Below are 20,735 nucleotides of genomic sequence, written 5' to 3'. Positions count from 1 at the left end.
TTCCTTTCCAAAAATAGGCGTACCTCCTATGACGGCACTTTAAAGAACTGCATTTTTACAAATTAAAAGTTTGTGCCAACCCTGCATCAAGCTAGTCTATTGAGGCTGTATATCCAACAGCATTTGCTTACATGTGTCTCTGTGTCACAAGATTTCAAACGTTTTCATTACCATATTTGGTATGTTGATATGATCGTTGGTCTTTGATATTACTATTGTAATTGTTTTCAGTCACCATGAACCACACTTGTATAAGATAGTGAACTTAATCAATAAATGTGTGTGTTCTGATTGCCTCACCGACTGGCCTTTCCCCCATCTCTCTCCCTCACCTTGGTCCTCCCTGTTCTCTGAGGCACAACAGTATTGACTTTGGGCCAATGCCCTCGAAGTGTTCAAGTGAAAGAGACATCTCTCACTCTCACGCAAAAGCTAGAAATGATTAAGCTAGTGAGGAAGGAATATCAAAAGCTTAGAGAGGCTGAAAGCTAGGCCCCCGGTACTAAGCAGTTAGCCAAGTTGTGAATGCAAAAGTACAGTTTTGGGGATTAAAGTGTTATTCCAGGGAACACATGAATGATAAGAAAGCAGAACAGTCTTATTGCTGATATGGAGAAAGTTTAGTGGTCTGAGGAGATCAGTCCAGCCACAGCATTCCCTTAAACCAGAGCTTAATCCAAAGCAAGGCTCTAACTCTAACTCCGTGAAGGCTGAGCGGGGTAAGAAAGCTGTAGAAGAAAAGGCTAACGCTCTTGTTGGGGGCTAATGCAGCTGGTGACTTTAAGTTGAAGCCAGTGCTCATTCGCCATTCTGAAAATCCTAGGGCCATTAAGAATTATGCTACATTTAATCTGCCTGTGCTCTGAATGTTTTGTTGCCATCCAGCAAGCCTGGAGGACAGCACACCTGTTGACAACAGTTTACTGAGTATTTTAAGCCCTCTGAATTTGGACTCTGCTTAATATTCTCTTTCCTGGGGCGCCTGGGTGACTCAGTGGGTTAAGCCTTTGCCTTCCGCTCAGGTCATGATCTCAAAGTCCCGGGATCAAACCCCACATTGGGCTTTTTGCTCAGCGGGGAGCCTGCTTCTCCTCTCTCTCTGCTTGCCTCTCTGCCTACTTGTGAGCTCTCTCTCTGTCAAATAAATAAATAAAATCTTAAAAAGACAATTATTCTTCCTACTCATTCTGTATCTTTCTGCTAGTGCTGGCTCTCTCTCTCTCTCTTTCTCTCTCTCTCTAAAAGAAAATAAATAAAAATCAAAAGATAACTGAGGCCTTCTTAATTTTAATTTTATGAAAGTCAGTCACATCCTCACGCTCCACTTCTAATTCTAGTTTTCTTGCTATTTCCACCAAATCTATTGTTACTTCCTCCACAGAAGACTTGAACCCCTCAAAGTCATCTATGAGGGTTGGAATCAACTTCGAAATTCCTGCCTGTGTTTATATTTTCATATCTTCCCATGAATCCTGAATGTTCTTCGTGGTATTTAGAAGAGAGAGTCATTTTCAGAAGTTTTTCAATTTACTTTGCTTGGATGCATTACAAAATTCAACATCTGTGACACCTAGAGCCTTATGAAATGTAGTTCTTAAATAATAAAACTTGAAAGTCAAAATTGCTCCTTGATCCATGGGTTTCAGAATGAATGTTGTGTTAGCAGCCATGAAAAGAACATTAATCTCATGCACGGCTCCGTCAGAGTTCTTGGGTGACCAGGAGCCGTGTCAAGGAGCAGGAATATTTTGAAAGAAAGCATTTTTTTTTTTTTCCTGAGCAGTTTTTCTCAACAGAGGGCTTAAAATACTCAGTAAACTATGCTGTCAACAGATGTGCTGTTGTCCAGGCTTTGCTGGATGGCAACAAAACATTCAGAGCATGGGGAAGATTAAATGTAGCATAATTCTTGGTGAAGATTTTGTGAAGATTATTGAAATGACAACAAAGGAATTAAAATATTACATCAAGTTTGGTTATAAAATAGCAGTAGGGTTTGGGAGGATCGACTTCAATTTTGAAAGAAGTTCAATTGTGGGTAAAATGCTGCAGAGAAATCTTTCATGAAAGGAATAATCCATCAATGGGGAAAACTTCAAAGTCGTCTTAGTTTAAGAAATGGCCACAGACACCCCAACCTTCAGCAACCACCACCTGATCAGTCAGCAGCCACCAGCATGGAGGCAAGATCCAGCAAAAAAGTGATGACTCGCTGAAAGCTCGTATGATGGTTAACATTTTTTAGCAATAAAGCATTTTTAAATTAAGGTAGGTACGTTGGGTTTTTTTAGACATAAAGCCACTGCACACTTAATAGACTATATAGTAGTGTAAACATAACTTTTGCAGGTACTGGTAAACAACAAAAAAACACAAAAAACAAAAATCTCATTTTACTCATTTATTGTGATATTCGTTTACAGGGGTGGTCTGGAACCTAACCTACAATATCTTGAGGGATGCCTGTAACCCCTTTATCTCTGCGCCATCTTCATCTCTTCTCCCTTGCACTGACTTGATACGGACAGGAATCTCTTCTCCATGGGCATACATGCGTTCGTATTTCTCACGCTGCTTCTTCTTCATGTTTTATTCTTGAATTCTCTGCACCTTTGTCTTTGGTGACTCCATGCTTTCACCCTTCCCAGATGATTTATTCTCAATCACTGTCATTCTCTCCTCTTTCTCCCTTTCTCTGCTCAGTTAGAAATCTTGCTCCCTGGCAGAGTTCCTGCTCTGGTTCCATTCTGTCCTCTTCCTCCCTTTTTTCACATATTCTATATTATTATTCCTAAATTATTATTATTTTCAAATTTTTAAAAATCCTGGATAATTTCTTCTTCTCCCATTAATTATCAGTGATTCCTTAATTTATATCAATGGCCCAGGTTTTTATCCTCAGCTTTAAGCTCAACATAAAGCTTCCTAATTGAAATCTTCATTGGGTAATCTCACAGATAACCCATGTTTAGTGAGCCTGAAGCTAAATGCATTCCCTTTCCTCCGCATTCACATGGCCTCCTGAAAAATTCTGTTCTATAGAATGACAGCATACACTGCATCCTTTCTTCCTATTACATCTAATTTCTCAGTGTTACTCCATAAATCCCACATCCTCCTTACTTTCATTACACCTGCTTTAATTAAGTTCTTACTGTATTACATTGCTTTCACTTTATTTAAAGTAGCTGTCATCAGCTTTAGTCCTATGAATCTAGGTAGCCAGGCTTTCTCTTTTACAATCAAAAATATTACCAAAAAGATAAAGCAGTGACTCAGTATGGCCTGTTTTATTATTGCTACACCAAAGGGGAATTCTTTAGGACATTGTTACCACTACAAACTGAGTGACGCTAAAAGAATATAAAAGGAAATGAGATAATTGCAAGAAAATATTTTAAAAATTACCTTTTAAAAAAAGTTGAGGCTGGGGCCCCTGGCTGGATCATTGGGTTAGGCGTCAGACTCTTCATTTCTGCCCAGATCATGATCTCAGGGTCCTGAGATCATACCCCATGTCAGGCTCTGCACTGAATATGGAGTCTGCTTGAGATTCTCTTTCCTACTCCCTCTGCCCCTCCCTGCTAGTGCTGGCTCTCTCTCTCTTTCTCTCTCTCTGAAAGTAAATAAATAAAAATAAAAAGAGAGCTGAGGCCTTCTTAATTTTGATTTTCCCTGCCTCTTACTATAATGTTGAGGATCATATTCCATTTCTTCCCCACAAAGTAAAAATTCCTTGCTAATATATTTAACCTCGTTTATTTGGGTATCAAGCAAACATTCAGGTTTAGGCTTCATGCTGTATTACTTTGGTATGAGGTGCAACAAAATCATTTTGACTCATACAAGATATGAGGTGACTTTAAATGCTTCCCCCAATATTAACATTCTGTTTTTTATAAAAATTTGTTTATCATCATACATTACAAAATTACATGAAAATTAAATTTCTTAGGCTGAAAGATCACTCCATATTCAAGCACAAAATCTTGTAGTCAGTTAATGACTATTACTGTAGTAATTAAAACAGTTCGTGCTCAGCATTTTCAGCCTGAGAGCAATGTTTCTGGGCATCTTTATATTTGTTTCCATTTATTTTTGTTTACTACCATTAGAGAGAGTGTTGATTGCTCTCTCTTTTCTTTCATTATCTAGATAATTCATTTATTCATCCACCAAGCATTTTGGGGGAACTTTCTACACAAGATACTATTATTTGAATAGGCACAGTAAAGGATGAAAGAAATAAAAAAATTCATGTCCTCTTCTTAGTTGGGAGGAAAATATTCCCTTATTTTTTACTGCTTCTAAAATATGTAAGAACATGGTCTAGATTCTGTCACTATAAATTCAAATATTAGTTAAGTATCAGGTATTTCATTAAAACTTAACTGACTCAAGAAAAATTCTCATTTCTAGATGAATTTAGATTAAAAAATATAATCCCATTAGATTTTCTCTCATATTTGATGGGGAGTATGTCACCCAAAGTATCTGTTGAGACTATACAAAATATCACACACTGTGTTAGGTGTACAACACAAGTTGGTTGGTTATGTATTTATTTGTTGTCAGCAAAACCCAGACTAAAGGAACAATGGGATAAATTAAATCCTTGCCATTAAAAAGTGTGTCCCACAGAGCAGCAGCAGCAGCAAAAGCAACACCTGGGAGCTTGTTAGAAGTGCTGAATCTCAGGTTCATCCCAGGCCTACTTAATCAACATTTTATCCAGATCATCAGATTATTTTTATGCACAAACAGAATTTGAGAATCACAGACTAGAGGTTGAAGAGTCAACATCTGGATGAAGATACACTTGAGCCTAGAAACGCCTCCCCAAAGGACACAGTTATATACAGATGATTGGACGTGCAAAACATAAACGGATGGGATCCCCCCGAAGCCTGCCAAAATACAAGGAGGTTATGAAATGAGGCAGGTGTAGGAGACCTTAAGAAAGAGAGAACGTGTCATCAGTGAAGTAATCTTTTATGAGACTCTGTATCCTATTCTCATAACTATTGCTCTGTGCTTTGATGTAAGGGGAAGCTCTAGTGGTAGCCTGTTTCCCTCAGTGATTTGCATCCATCACTGCCCTAGCTGTTTGCAGGTAGGTGTGAAGGCAGAAATCTTTTTATTTTGGTATTTCAGTGTCTGTACACAGTTCGTGCTCAAGAAATATTGCATGATGAAGGAGGAATCATTGTTTAATGAAGAGAGCATGCTTACAAATCAGAAGAAAATTGATTCAATTGTGAATCTTACCTGATACTGCCGTGGTACCTTTGGCAAATTATATAATCATAACAGATATCAGTTCTCACATTTGTATACTGGGGACAGTTCACTGAAAGTGTGGTTGAGAGTATTTATTATGAATATATATCAGTATTAATAATGGTGCTCAAATTCCTCCAGTATTTCCCTTAACTTCCCTTGTGCAATTGAGTCAAAACAATTAAATTAGATGTTACCCTCAAGGTAAATATATACATAGCATTTGAGTTTAACTAAAATTTATAATCCATTATTACTAAGATTTGTACATTAAAAATGTGAATTTTATAAGTAAAATATACATCAATAATATTATTAAATAAAAGGAAAATATATTGATACTAGGTAGGGAATGTCTATCATTATATCTGATACTATTTGGTGAGATTAATCTTTTCTGTTGATTATTAATCAAAAGAATAAAAGGTGCTATAGAAGAATTTTTTTTTTTCCTTTTTAGTAAAAGAGAAGAATAATAATTTATTTCCTTTTAGCTTTGGCTCCAACTTTTGAAATGAATCCTATGAAGAAGAAGATCTTGGCTGCTAAAGGAGGAAGGGTCATAATTGAATGCAAACCTAAAGCAGCACCTAAACCCAAATTTTCATGGAGTAAAGGGACAGAGTGGCTTGTCAATAGCAGCAGGTCAGTTCAAAAACTAGAAATCTGATTGCAATTTACTGTTCAGCAAAATTCGTTTTAAAGAGGACTAATGTAAATGTTGGTTGTCCTAACTTTTCTCCACAGAAAATAACATAATTCTAAGATAAACAGAGGTGCTTACCCTTTACTCTTATTATCTGTTATCATCAGGGTTCAATTTCTAAGCTTCTGTAATTTATAAGGAATTTAAAAAATTGAGACTCAGAAATTTTTGGTAAATTGCCAAAGGCCTCAGGAAAAAAATGAACAATGTCAAATAAAATATGATCTCTGGGGGTGCCTGGGTGGCTCAGTGGGTTAAAGCCTCTGCCTTCGGCTCAGGTCATGATCTCAGGGTCCTGGGATCCAGTCCTGCATCAGGCTCTCTGCTCAGCAGGGAGCCTGCTTCCCCCTCTCTCTCTGCCTGTTTCTCTGCCTACTTGTGATCTCTGTCTGTCAACTAAATTAATAAATAAATAATAAAATCTTAAGAAAAAAAATATGATCTCTGACTTCTCCCCTCGCAGCAAGGCCTTCTGCTGGCAATGGCCACAATCCCTGTACAGATGGATGAAAGATGACCCTGAACGTTGCTGTGAATGAGAGGAGAAGGCACAGGGGTCAAAGCCCAGAAAGGTCCCTCGCTCTTCTTTGCTTCTGCTTTTACTGATCCTTCTGGATAATCACAAACCCTTATCACTATTTCTCAAGCACTTGATGTGCGACAAGGGGTTTTACTGAAACTAGGGGGATCTGTTTACAGGAAAGATAAGATATGTTAATTTGCGTGTTCTGCTAAACGTAGCCTAAGAAACAATTCATACATCTCTTGGATCACGGGGCATCTTAGATCCCAGGGCCGCTGTTTGGGCCAAGAAAACCTAAAGAAAGGCAACTCCCTGAGGTGTTCCAAGGGCAGAGTGATCACACAGGCCTGGCATTCCAAAGGCCTGTGCCCTTCTCCGAAACCTTCCTTCACCCCCACAGCCTCTGCGTTACATTTAGCAAGCCAGGGATTATGGTTGATTTCATGCTCTACATTAACCCCACCAGCCTTCTGTATCCATTTATATTTGTTTTAATTTTATGCAGTTAGCCTATTAAGTATTTCAGTAGGAAAAAATTTAATACAGGTGACTTTAAGAATAAATCATTCCTTCCCATCTTTTTAAATTAACAGGAATTTCTCATCTTCCTAATAAGTACACCATTAACCGCTTTAAGATAAAACATAAAACTGACGTCCCTAAGGAGATAAAATATTAAACTACTTCCTAACAAGTAGACCATTGGTAGTTTTAAGATAAAACATAAAACATGTGACTTGTCTAGTATTTATTTAAAAGCCACACCAAATGGTTTCTTTAAATTTCCTAGAAGATATGGTAATAGTACTAAAGTGCTCAAGTATGGAGAAAAGAAAGTCAGGATAGGAAATGGGCTGTGAATGTGAGGGAGAAGGAAATATTCCAGGCAGTGATAGAAGCATGTACAAAGGGCCTGGTGCAGAGAATATAGGATGGTGAAGAATGTAAGACCTAAAACCAGTATGGTTTGTCCTTAGAGGAGAATGGAGAATGAAGAGTTTTAAGGGAGGAGACATAATAATCCAGACCATTAATAATGTTTTTTGCTTGGGGGCTTTAACCTCATCTTTGAGTAATGGAATCGGTCTAAAAAAAAAAAAAAAATAAAAAAATAAAGGTGTAAATAAAGGAGGAAAATGTTGATTTTGCCTATTAAAGGTATATTCTAGCTCAAGCATGTAAGAGATATTCTTTACAACAATCCAAAAAAGTAGGTAAGATAGGTATTATCATCTTTATTTGAATGTATTTAAAAGTTAGAAAGGTTAAAGTAGCCTTCTGGCAGTATATTGATAATCTCCAAACTGAACCTTGAACTTGTGGAATGAACCCGACCCAACACGGTTCTCTGATTAGGTGGATCCCAAGTATGGCTGTGTATTGGACAAAGACAGGTTGGGTTGGGGAGAGGGAGTACACAGGAACAGCAGTTATTTCCCTGAACAGATTAACTTTTACAGGGAATATGCTTGACTAAGTTTTCAAGACATCAGCACATGTTGCTAGAAGAATCAGTGTTAAAGGGAGAATTAATTTGTTTGATTTTCTGATGAGACATTAATAATCAGACAATAAGCAATGCAAAGATATGATCAAAAGGTAGTCCCATTTCTAGGTACTTACTCCTGCAAGAAAATTGTGGCACAGCATTCTCCCTTAGCACCACCATTAACTCTCTCCCCTAAATGAAAAAAAAAATAAAACCCTTCTCTGACTCTGATGAGGACCAAGGAATGCTAGGAGCCTCTCCAGCCAAGGGTTTTCACAGAACCATGTTTCATGGACTTGTTTTTCCTAAATATCAACATGTGTTCAAAAAAGGAAAAGAAAGGTCTAGCTCCTAAAATCTTACTATTTTAATCCTGTCAGAATATTTTTAGTCTTTGAATCAAACTGTATTACTTCTTGACAAAAGAGTCTATAAATCCAGTTTTTGTTCCCTACTTTAATCCACTAATATTCAGGTTCTAAGAACCACTTTAATTTTTTAAAGATTTTTTATTTATTTATTTGACAGAGAGAGATCACAAGTAGGCAGAGAGGCAGGCAGAGAGAGAGGGGGAAGCAGGCTCCCTGCTGTGCAGAGAGCCCGATATGGGACTTGATTCCAGGACCCTGAGATCATGATCTGAGCTGAAGGCAGAGGCTTAACCCACTGAGCCACCCAGGCACCCCTATAAGCACCACTTTATAATAGATATGGTATTTCATGTAAAAATAAAGTTAAATGTTGTAAAATAGCATGCATAAAGAAAAGTTCAACAAATAAATTATTTTTAGAGAAATAAAATATTTCTGTTTAAAACTAATATCCAAGGAGTAACCTGAATAACTGTCTTTTTAAGCCTGACTGCAATCTCATTCTGATTAATGTAATTACAAAAAAATCGTTTCGCATCACAAAGTTACTACAAGCACTTGATTGCCTTATAAAATGGTTTTGCGATGTTTCCAATCAGTAGAGAGGAAACATAAACCTTGAATTGTAATTAGCTTCTCAATCGTATGATTTTACTTTGGGCTAAATGATACACTTTCTACAACAGATTGTCTTTGTAGTTGTTATTTGATATTCAATGGTCTATTATCAGTTCTGAAGTGATCTTTATCTCCGCCCTTTATGTGAGAGTATCTCCAAAATTCTTTTCTTCTCTGGAGTTAGTATGCTTTCACCGTTAACAAATAAGATGGAAGGATAGGCTAGTCCATAAAACCAAAGTATGTCTGATGGAATGCATATTAGGAGAGAAAATCATGGAAGCTGGACGGGATGGAGGGTGGCAAGACAGCCACTGCGCCTTGTGTGTGCACATGGGTGCACAGGTGCGTACGATACTAACCAGAATTATCTAGCAATTCTTTGCTGAAGGTACAAAACCCTGTGAGATTGTCCAGCCTCCAAGGGAATCAAAGGACTGTGGCTCTCACTCTGAGTGAGATGGAAAGTTCCTGGAGGGAGCTGAGCTGGAGAGTGCTGTCACTGAGCAGAAGAGTGACATGGTGTAACTTACGTCACTTAGGTCTTCATATTTGGCTGCTATGTAGAAAAGAGACTATAGACAGGCAAGGGTGAAGCAGGAGGCTAGTTAAAAACTACTGCAGTAGGGCGCCTGGGTGGCTCAGTGGGTTAAGCCTCTGCCTTCAACTCAGGTCATGATCTCAGGGTCCTGGGATAGAGCGACATCGGGCTCTGTTCTCAGTGGGGAGCCTGCTTCCCCCCCTCTCTCTGCCTGTCTCTCTGCCTCCTTGTGATCTCTGTCAAATAAATAAATAAAATCTTAAAAAAAAAAAAAAAAAAGAGGGCGCCTGGGTGGCTCAGTGGGTTAAGCCGCTGCCTTCGGCTCAGGTCATGATCTCAAGGTCCTGGGATCGAGTCCCACATTGGGCTCTCTGCTCAGCAGGGAGCCTGCTTCCTTCTCTCTCTGCCTGCCTCTCAGTGTACTTGTAATTTCTCTCTGTCAAATAAATAAATCTTTAAAAAAAAAAAAAAAAAAGATTCTCTCTTAAAAAAAAGAAAAATACTGCAGTAGACCAAGAAACAGGTGAAGGTGGCTTTCTAAAACAATTTGTCAATGCTGGGAAAAAGAATTATTATAAACAAAGGCTAGGATATTTCTTTTTTCTTCTTCTTTTTTTTTTCTTTAGGATGTTTCATCTTAAAAAAATCTTATGGTCAAGTAATTGTGTAAAACTTAACAATCAAAAGATAGTGTTTGAACTCTTAAGAACACTAAAATGTTTCACTAGATTAATTTTGTGAGGAATGTATTTCTTTCACTTGAATAGAATACTCATTTGGGAGGATGGCAGCTTGGAAATAAATAACATCACAAGGAATGATGGTGGTATCTACACGTGCTTTGCAGAAAATAACAGAGGGAGGGCTAATAACACTGGCACTCTTGTTATTACAGGTAAGAAACGCCTCAGTCAATATTGTTATTTTCTAGTTTAATCGTGCTTAGTTTCTAATGTACTATGGGACATGATTCACCACCAAGCTTCTACAACAGTTCATATACAGATAAGTTTCCATTTCAAAAGCCTGTGGGGCAAATCTCTTGCTTCATGAAATTGTTCCTGGAATTTGAGTCTGAATACCTCTTTTTCCCTTTGCTCAGAGAAGTAAAAATACATATTGATTTTTATTCTTTTAAAGTGCTAGATAATATGGTATCTAATATTTCCTTGAATTGTGCTTTCTTCCTTTTTTTTGTTAATTGTATAGATCCCACAAGAATTATATTGGCCCCAATTAATGCTGATATTACTGTAGGAGAAAATGCCACCATGCAATGTGCTGCTTCCTTTGATCCCGCTCTGGATCTCACCTTTATTTGGTCCTTCAATGGCTACGTGATCGATTTTAACAAAGAGAACATTCATTACCAGCGGAATTTTATGGTATGTGTTTTAAGTTTCATCTTATTGACATTCCAGTGACCCTATGTGACTGCAGCTCCTATTACTATAATCATTTATGATACTGAAAAAAAGGCAAAAAAAGCTTTTCATGGATTTCCTTTTATCAATCATAGCACTCCTAAACCTTTTTAAAAATGGCAAGTTATAAGGATTTTGGTAGAGATATAAATCAGTAAATATTTGTTGAGCTTTAGGTCTATTTTTTGCTTAATTATAATATAATTTTTATGTTGATGTGTATTATCCCTCATTGTATCTGTACTCTAGGTGCTAGTGCCTATTTATTCATTTTAAATAAGGTAAGAGCATAGGACTTATCATTTGTTATAATGATGACTTTAAGGCATTTTTCTTATTCTTTGAGGTTCAGAAATAGACAAAATACCTATATGGGAGGGTTTGGAGAACTAGTCCATGTGATTTTTAGAATGCATAAATGGCTGTATTTTATAAGGATACAGTGTATGATACATACAACTTACAAAATATGTCTTTATTGACTATTTAACTATTATTAAAATTTCAACTTAGTAGTTAGGTTTTGGTGGAGTCAAAAGTTGTAAGTGCATTTTCAACTGTGTAGGGAGTCCGTGCCCCTAAACTCTGTATTGTTCAAGGATCAGTTGTATTTAAAAGGCAAATTGGCCACTGTTCCTACCTGCCTGTTCTCTAGAAAGGCCACTGGTTAGGAACCTGAGAGCATATGCTTATTGAAGAAAACTAATTTTAATTTTAGAAGTCAATTATTAGTATAGAAATAAAAGTTTGAATTAACTCAGTAAAATAGTAGTATAGTAGAATATTTAGGATATTTAAAGTCCTATGAAATCTGAAGATTGGTTTGTACCTATAATAATCATATCCTTTCAAATTGTCTAGCTCTTTAATTTTTTTTCTAGAACTATACGCTTGAAAAGGCAAAACAGGCTTTCAGTCAGGTTGAGTGAGACTGATTTTAACTAGATAGAAACATTTCTTGTTACATTTTTATTAGTTTAATAAAACAACTACCCATGCAGTAATGAATGTTTATCCTTCTACATGTTAACTATAAATTCAGTTCCTTTCATTTTAATCTAACAGATGTAACTATAGCTATAAATTTACAGCAAATCTGCTGATTGTCCTTCCATTTTTTTTTAAGATTTTATTTATTTATTTGAGATAGAGAGAGAGTGAGAGAGCGAGCATGAGCAGGGGACAGAGGGAGAGGGAGCAGAGCAGAGAGCCCGATGCGGGGCTCAATCCCAGGACCCTGGGATCATGATCTGAGCTGAAGGCAGAGGCTTAACAACTAAGCCACCCAGGTGCCCCGATCTCTCAGTTTCTAAACCAAACTTACACTTAAAAAAAATAACAACTGGGAACTGGCAGGGAACTATTTTAACATTATACCCTGTGATATTTTTCCTTATATGTCTGAAAATATTTTGATATGCTTATTCATAAGTGTTCCCCACATTAGTAAAATGGGCACTGATATCTTTAATAATTTCTTCAAATTGTGTTTTATTTTACAAGTAAAGCAAATACTACTTAGTTTTTACTCATTTTAAGGAAAGCTGAGCTAAACAAAGATCTTACTTAAAAAATGGACTTTTAGGGCACCTGGGTGGCTCAGTGGGTTAAGCCGCTGCCTTCGGCTCAGGTCATGATCTCAGGGTTCTGGGATCGAGTCCCGCATCGGGCTCTCTGCTCAGCAGGGAGCCTGCTTCTTCCCCTCTCTCTGCCTGCCTCTCTGCCTACTTGTGATCTCTGTCTGTCCAATAAATAAATAAATAAATATTTTAAAAAATGGACTTTTGAATTTGCTTAGTTTCTTGGTGTTATATATTGAGTAATTTCAAAACTATCACAACCATAGTTCATACAATAGCTACTTAACAGCTGCAGTAAAGTCTATGTAAATAGATTTAGGGGTATAAATTGTCCTAAATAAATTTTAAAATTCATATGTGGAGCTTATGTTCTTCAAAATGATTGTTATGTTATATTTGTTGATGTAAATAAACATTCCCCCCTCCCCCAAGAAAAAGAAAGAAATTAAGAAAGGAAGAGAGAGGAAAAAGGAAAGGAAGGAAGGAGGGGGAAAAAAAAAAAGAAGGAAGAAGAGCCCCATGGTTTAAAAAGAGAGGAAAATAAAGAAATACTGGAATGATAATTAAGAAGTAAATAATAAATTGGATCTTTTTTATTATGTTATGTTAGTCACCATACAGTGCATCATTAGTTTTTGATCTAATGTTCCATGACTCATTGTCAGCCTGTAACACCCAGTGCTCCGTGCAATCCGTGCCTCCTTAATACGTATCACCAGGCTCACCCAACCCCCAGCCTCTCCCTTGTGAATTGGTCATAAAAAACATAAAAGACTTTGGTGATTACTTACTGGACTTCTTTTGCTGTTGGTAGATGCAGAGGTTCATGTAGTTGCCCCTCAGCTAATCCAGTGCAGAACCTAACTGCAGGCCCAAGCTCTGACCTCATGAACTCACCTTTCAGCTTCGGTCCACCAAGTAATGATCAGCAGTAGAAAACATGCTCACTGGCTAGATATGTAACTTAATTGACTAAAAATATCAAATGCACATTTGTAGCACATTAGATGGACAAGTCGATTCAGTTCTCTAAATAGTTAAAATAAAATTTTTTCTAGGTTTTTTTAAAATATATATTATTAAACTTAATTCTGTCATCTTTTGAACCTCAGACCTCTGAAGCCTTCTCTTATATCTTCCTTCTCTTTCAAAGCAAACTTCAAAGTCAGACTTCACTGCTAAATGCACCACATGAATTTCGAGTAAAAAACACTGGATATGTTTGATCCATCTTTTGGTAGATCATCCTAATGAGTAATAATTGATGTTGGGGTCACTAACAGATCACTCTCAGAAGGAGCAAATCTTCCCACCTCAAGCTTAATGAATCCAAACAATGAGAATGTCAGGCACTGAGGACAGCAAATGCAAAGGAAGGAATATTACTGACTTCATTTGTCTATTATTCAGATTGCATGGACAAATGTGTCAGTACGTAATTTTGGGGAACTTCTTAAATAATGTTTTGATATTTTATTTGATCCTGACAACATTTCAATTAGTGAGTATCATTTTTTCATTTAAAAATATTGTACTGAGGGGTGCCTGGGTGGTTCAGAGGGTTAAGCCTCTGCCTTTGGCTCAGGTCATGATCTCGAGGTGTTGGGGTCGATCGCCACATCGGGCTCTCTGCTCAGCATGGAGCCTGCTTCCTTCTCTCTCTCTGCCTGCCTCTCTGTCTACTTGTGATCTCTGTCTGTCAAATAAATAAATAAAATCTTTAAAAATATTGTGCTGGGCATATAGTACAAGCAGGAACAGTGACGGGCACTAGGGTGAATAAAACACTGAATAATATAAACACAGGCACTGATCCAGAACACAGTAGAGGTTCTGTGTGACTTTGAAATTCAAATGTAGGGCGCCTGGGTGGCTCAGTTGGTTAAGTGACTGCCTTCAGCTCAGGTCATGATCCCAAGGTCCTGGGATCCAGTCCCACACCCGGCTCCCTGCTCCTTGGAGAGTCTGCTTCTCCCTCTGACTTTCTCCCCTCTCATGCTCTCTCTCACTGTCTCTCTCTTAAATAAATAAATAAAATCTTTAAAAAAAAATAAAATTCAAATGTAAATAATTTGATAGCTATTAAAACCAATATTATCATCATTGGTTTTAATAAGTTTAGTTGCTAAAAGTTAATAGATGCTCTAATTAATGAAGAAAAAGTATATAAGTCAAACTTTTAAGCTTTTCATTTCAACAAAGTAAGTTTGTGTTTTCCAGTTTAGTTTCAATGATGAATTTTATTCAATGTCAGGTGTGCTTTGATTTTAGCTTGCTACTCTCGACTTTGACCACCAGGTGGCAACCTTGCATAAGGCTTCAATTTTCACAGCATGGACTTGGCACTGGAAGCTTTATGAAATTAAATAGATTTTCCCATAGTTAGGTCTAAGATACGTGATTATAGGTGACTTAAAAATTTCCACTTTTTACTTTTTCAATTTTATTCATATAATTATCAGGAAAAAACTAACTATATTTTTCGAAGAGGTACATTTCTTTTAAGAATTTATAGTTAGCTCCCCCAAAGTAAATTATATTTAATGATCATTATATTTAATGATCCTGCTTCATGAAAAACTCTTTTGAATGAATCACTTAAAAATATGCAGATACTAACTTTAAATCTATGTGTAAACACTTAATACTGATTATAGAAAAAAGTAAGTTAATTATCTAATTCACCTGTTATGTCATTTATTCTTCCATTTTGTCAAAAAACATTCACTTAATGTTATATTATTATGTAAACAGTTTCAGGAATTGTTTCATTTGAACTTGAACTTATGCATAGGAGGATATTAAGAATATATATAAATAAATATGCATCATAAATTTTAAAATTTGAAGCTTTGATACAATAAGCTTATAAGCAGTTTATCTGGCATTCTTTTAATCTATCAAAGTTATGGGGCAAATACTAAGAAGGAGAAACTCTTCCTACCTCAAGTAAGTAGGTTTAAAGTCCAACTACAAAATAGCTTATATTTTGATTTTCCGGCTCAATAGGTTTTTACTTTCTTAGAGTCAATACTAAAGACAGAATCATTTAAATTATCAATTTAATTTATAACTCCTTTTATTCTGAAAAGGATTTAGGACTATCCACCAAAAATTACAGATTTGTAATATACTATTTTATGCCTCTCCCATGGTGATGCCTGATCTATGGAAATTACTTTTTTTCAATGGCCAACTAACTTTTCACATCTCCTTTGAGTCATTTTCTTCCAAGTATTTAATAACAATCTCCCTGTCAGAGCCATTATCTTAGTTAACCAGGAGTTAAAGGTTCCAATTCTGATTATTGCCACTATAATATCTTTTTTCCTTTTATCTTGACACACACAAATGTTAACATTGTAATTGAGAAAGAAGTTCTTATGTGTCTGTTTTGAATTTATAAATAGCATCTGAATTGTTCAGAGGCTCTGCCACAACCAGTCCTGGGCTCTGGGCTGCATTTTGTCACTTCTTCTTTGAGACTGAGCCAGTGATTACGGCTTTCTAAACTTCAGATTTCCCTCTCTAATATTTTATTAATAATTCACTTACTTCATTCAGGTTGTTTCACTGGGTTTGCAAAACTGCTTGCTTCATAGTATTTGGGTGAGGATTCAGTAGAGAATGCTTATAAAGTGCTTGGCACAAGTTCTGGCAGATTGTAAGCAGCTATTATTAATATGGTGTATAATAGAGCAATCATTCCCAATTGAAGTTTCCAGAGGCTATTGCATACAGGTTTTTTGTTTTGTTTGTTTTGGTTTGGTTTGGTTTTTTTTCTGCTTACAGATCTCAATTTTCTTTAATTCTTGCACTGCTGCTACACTGGGTACCTAATCTGAAACAAAAAATTTCCAGTCTTCTCTTGCCAGAAGCAATGGGAGAGGTAATGATAGTCAACATTTATTAAGTGCTTTCTGTTTGGCCAACATTGGACTACGTGTTTTTCCTGTGTTTCTCAGTTGATCTTCACAGCAGTCCTCTAAAGAACACATGCTATAGTGATTTTTCTCAATTTTCAAAGTGAAGAAAATAAAGGTTAGAAAGGTTAAGTAATTTGCCAAAAGTAATAGTACCACTTGTTGGTGACAGGGAGGATTTGAAACCAAGGTGGCTGACTACAGACCCTGAGGCCTTTGCCACTCGAGTTTCTAGTCCACTGGTTAGCACTCCCGTCTGTGTCTGCTTAAATAATCCCCCTCCCATTGTTTAAAGCACTCTAAGACCCTACTGTTCAACTCCTAATTTATTCTATAATTTTGTTTAACGTACTTTTTACGTTCACTCAAGGTTGCCCAAATTACTTCATTCTCCTTATACTATTAGCAAGTTTTGCAATACATTATAAATCAAGTCTGCATAGTTTCAGGTGGTCTTTAGTTCTAGGAAATTCTTTATGATCTCTTTTAGGTGGGTAGGCGTATGTGTGTGTTTGCAGGTACATGGAAATGCTTTGTTCTGCCTATACAGAAAACACCATTCAAAACAAAGGAAGACAGAGCTCTTACCCTAAGGCTTTCTTTTTAAAATAAAATAGTAATTATCTGGAATGCATCACAAAATTGTGCTTAAATTTGAGACATACATATTTCATATTAGAATATATTAGGAATTTGAACAGAAAGTTGGCTTCTGCACATCCGAAGGGAGAGAGTAGAGGGACAGGATGAGAGAGAGAGTGGAGAGGGAACAATAATACTAAATTATTAATACTAAAAATGTTATTGGATCTCTGTTACTGCTGAGTAAGAAGGTGAAGCTTGCCCGGAATTATAGAGTAGAGGTTGGAAAAGAAAAGGAAGTTCAGGCCATAATCCAGGCAAAGGCAAGGATCAAATTAGAGCTTAAGGAAGTAGAACAGAAGACCAGCAGCACAGTGAGTTGATGTGAGCCCTAAAATGGTGTTCTAAACTGGGAGCAACTTTTCTCCCCAGGGACTTAGGCCATTTGTGGAGACAGGTTTGACTGCTCCCCACTATGGGGAGGTGGAGGGAGGGCTATGTATTATGGACATCTGTTTAGCACAAGTGCTGCTAAACATCCTGTGAAGCTGAGGACAGTTCCCCAAAACAGAGGATTACCTGGTCCTCATTGTCAATAGTACCAAGGTTGAGAAAGGCTACTCTCAAGGAGGGTGAAAAAAGAGAGACTCGGGAATAAAGAGACGAGCTACTGAAAGGTTTTAAGCATGATGTGTTAGAAATAAAGAGGAATTACATTGTTTTGAGCAGATGAGAGTGCTTAGAACAACAACAACAACAAAAATTTTAAGAGGCTGGCTAAAACATTTTCCAAAATAGTGTGAATAGTAGAGGATGATAGATATCATGTGTTTTGTGAATTTAAGATTCAAATTGTGGTGGGCAGTGGAAGAAGAAAGAAACATGTAAAACATATATAGTCCCCTGACATAGTTCTGTGACCTCCACAAAACTCACAAAGGCATTCTACCTGTTGCCACATCCTTTCTCTTCTCTTATGAGTAATTGACTATTGACTTCTTTTAGATCATTATACTTCCTATGTGCAGACCATGTCAGTAAGGGTTCTTCTCTAGCATAATACCCAAGTATCTAGCATAATACATAAGCATCCATTGATTTCAGTGATAGTAAATGGATTAGGACATAGAACAGCAAGTCTTTGTTCTTCAGAAATGAATTGGTTTGGAAGAATCTCCAAAAATTCATTCAAAGTTAAAGTCCCCTTTGTTGTACCTAGCACTCCTTCCATACTCAAACATCACTGCAGTAATTATTGTGGCAAAATAGGGGACATATTTAAAATAAAAAGTGGGAAAAATAAACATGTAATCTTTTAGTATCTTAAGAATTTTATAATTTTACATGTGGACTTTGATGTTTTATTTATGATATCACACTAGAAATACACAATTTCATCATGAGCTGGCATACTCCAAAAAATCTATCTAATTTTTTCACTATGATTTTAAGAGTAGAACATTAGCTAAATAGCTGGAGTATTGTTCTGGTCTGGCCTTTAATGGATTATATGACCTTGATCAGGACAGTCATTCTGAGCCTTAGGCTTCTCATATACCATATGAGGAAGTTGAGCCACATCAGAAGTTTTAAAATAAAAAGAACAATATTTTCGCAGCAGAATCCATTCTGCAAAGAGAATTTAAATCAGAAACCCAATAAGTAAAAAAGGTGAGGTTGCTCCGAGTAAAGAAATTGTGTGTGTGTGTGTGTGTGTGTGTGTGTGCGCGCGCGCGCGCATGCACGGGTAGGAGACTACAGTGTTCCGTCATGAGGCCTCTCGTTTCTTCCTATTCCACAAAGCTTCCCATCTGATCCCTTCCTTTTACAAGTGATCCCTGAAGATCTTCAAAACCCCAAGGCTAATGGGAACGCATGTAAAAACCATATGAATTAATATCCAAGTTTACTTTCAATTCTAAAATATTGGTTCTAAATCCAAGGCTTTGATGTTTTTGTCCATCAGTCAGAATGATTACAGAAAATGTTCTCCTTTTTGAACTTTAATTTAAAATTGTCCAAATGATCAAAATTGGACTCCTCAGCTATCAAAGTAGCCAAATTTAAGAATATTCAACTTTTCCTTTGATTCTACAAATACTTGGTGATCTCTTAATAATAATTCTAGGCCACTTTCTTAATTTACCTAAGTTTTCATATTTATGATGATATTACTTCATTTTCAAAATATTTTTGAGTTGTACATTTAAAAATATTTTTCACATTCAGGCAATCTTAATGCTGAAACATTACTTAACACTAACTTGAATATTAGGTAATATTAGGAAATTAGTGTTAATTACATTACTTGTGAAAATGGTTTTGTGATTACGTTAGAGAATGGACTTTTTGGGAGATTCTAATATTTGAGGAATGAAGTATGATAATATCAATAATTTGTTTTTCTAGGATTCAATAATAGATGGACATATTGTATATAGAGACAAGGAAGGATAGAGCTAACTAGCTAGCTAATTAGATACAGCAAACTGGGTAAACTTACAAATTTTTAATCTAATGCCTGTTATTCAGGTGACCATACTATTCTACTATTTTTCCCATTTTCTTATGTTTAAACCTTTAAATAAATCACAAATTTAATAATTAGATATGTAAAATGATAACATTGTATTCTTTCTGCTATGAGAAGCTACCCATCTTTACCTACCAAACTGTGAACTTAAATCCCATTGTCTGTTTCATGAAACAGTATCTTGGAAACAGTTCAACCTGGTTAAACCAGTAATATGTGCTGACTGTGGAGCCTTCCAGTAGCCACTTCACTGAAAATTTCCAGTTCCTTGTCTTTCAAATGGAAACACAGTGATGCCTGGGTGGCCCTGTCAGCTGAGCTTCCCATTCTTGATTTAAGGTCAGGGCATGATCTCAGGGTCCTGTAGTCATGATCAGGGTCATGGGATATGGAGGGCTCCACACCAGGGAGGAGTCTGCTTGAGATTCTCTCCCTCTTGTTCTGCCCCCCCTCTCGCATGCACGCATTCTCTTTACTCTCAAATAAATAAATACATCTATAAAAAAATGCAATAAAAGGGAAGCATAAGTAGTATCTCCCTGAGCATTATAAAAGTTGAATAAGAAAATGTAGGTGAAGTAGCTAGCACATTGCCAGACATCTAAAAGAAACCTAATAAACTAGATCAGGTATTCCCGCGAGTTTGGGAGTAGAGGCCACAGTGGCAGCAGCAATAATGCAAGTAGCAGAAGCAGTTTTCATAATAGTATTACTAGCAGCAGAAATAGTCTGTCAACAGCAACAGTATTAGCATCAGGGGTGGTTGCTGTTAATAGTAGTAATGCATCCTCCTCCCTAAAATAGGATTCAGAGCTAGCTCGCAGAGCTGCAGTTAAGAACAAGTGAGTCTGCACACGTAGAATATTTATTTATAATAGTCCCTGGTACCTCTGAAACCCTCGCTAAGTATTTGTTGTAAATCGTGTTGGTGATGCTGGTGGTGAAATTTGCAGTTATTCCTTCTTTAACCCAACAAACCAAAAGTAAAAAAAAAAAAATTGTTTTTCATAGATATAACATGTATCAATCATATTTAATAGCTTTTGCTTATAAGTTTCTAGAATATTTTCTTTGTAAGATGTTCTTTCCTTCAACCTTCTATATCTGGCCCTTCCTTCTGAGCTTCAATGGAATGCTTTTGTTGATAGATAGCTATTATGAGCCA

General features: G+C 36.6%; 1 protein-coding gene across 3 annotated transcripts in view; it reads left to right on the top strand.

The window, feature by feature from the left end:
* The window catches only part of CNTN1 (contactin 1), a 354,959-nt gene that overhangs the window by 222,626 nt on the left and 111,598 nt on the right, over window positions 1–20,735 (top strand). For all 3 annotated transcript variants that reach the window (XM_059185639.1, XM_059185640.1, XM_059185641.1), the window contains 3 exons: window positions 5,775–5,925; window positions 10,296–10,423; window positions 10,738–10,913. In XM_059185639.1, the coding sequence (XP_059041622.1) occupies window positions 5,775–5,925; window positions 10,296–10,423; window positions 10,738–10,913 (455 nt within the window). The remainder of the gene's footprint in view (window positions 1–5,774; window positions 5,926–10,295; window positions 10,424–10,737; window positions 10,914–20,735) is intronic.

This window comes from Mustela lutreola, chromosome 8 (genome assembly GCF_030435805.1).
Source record: "Mustela lutreola isolate mMusLut2 chromosome 8, mMusLut2.pri, whole genome shotgun sequence".
Taxonomy (NCBI): domain Eukaryota; kingdom Metazoa; phylum Chordata; class Mammalia; order Carnivora; family Mustelidae; genus Mustela; species Mustela lutreola.
The sequence above is the reverse complement of the archived record's forward strand: the minus strand, read 5'-3'. Positions and strand labels throughout refer to the sequence as shown.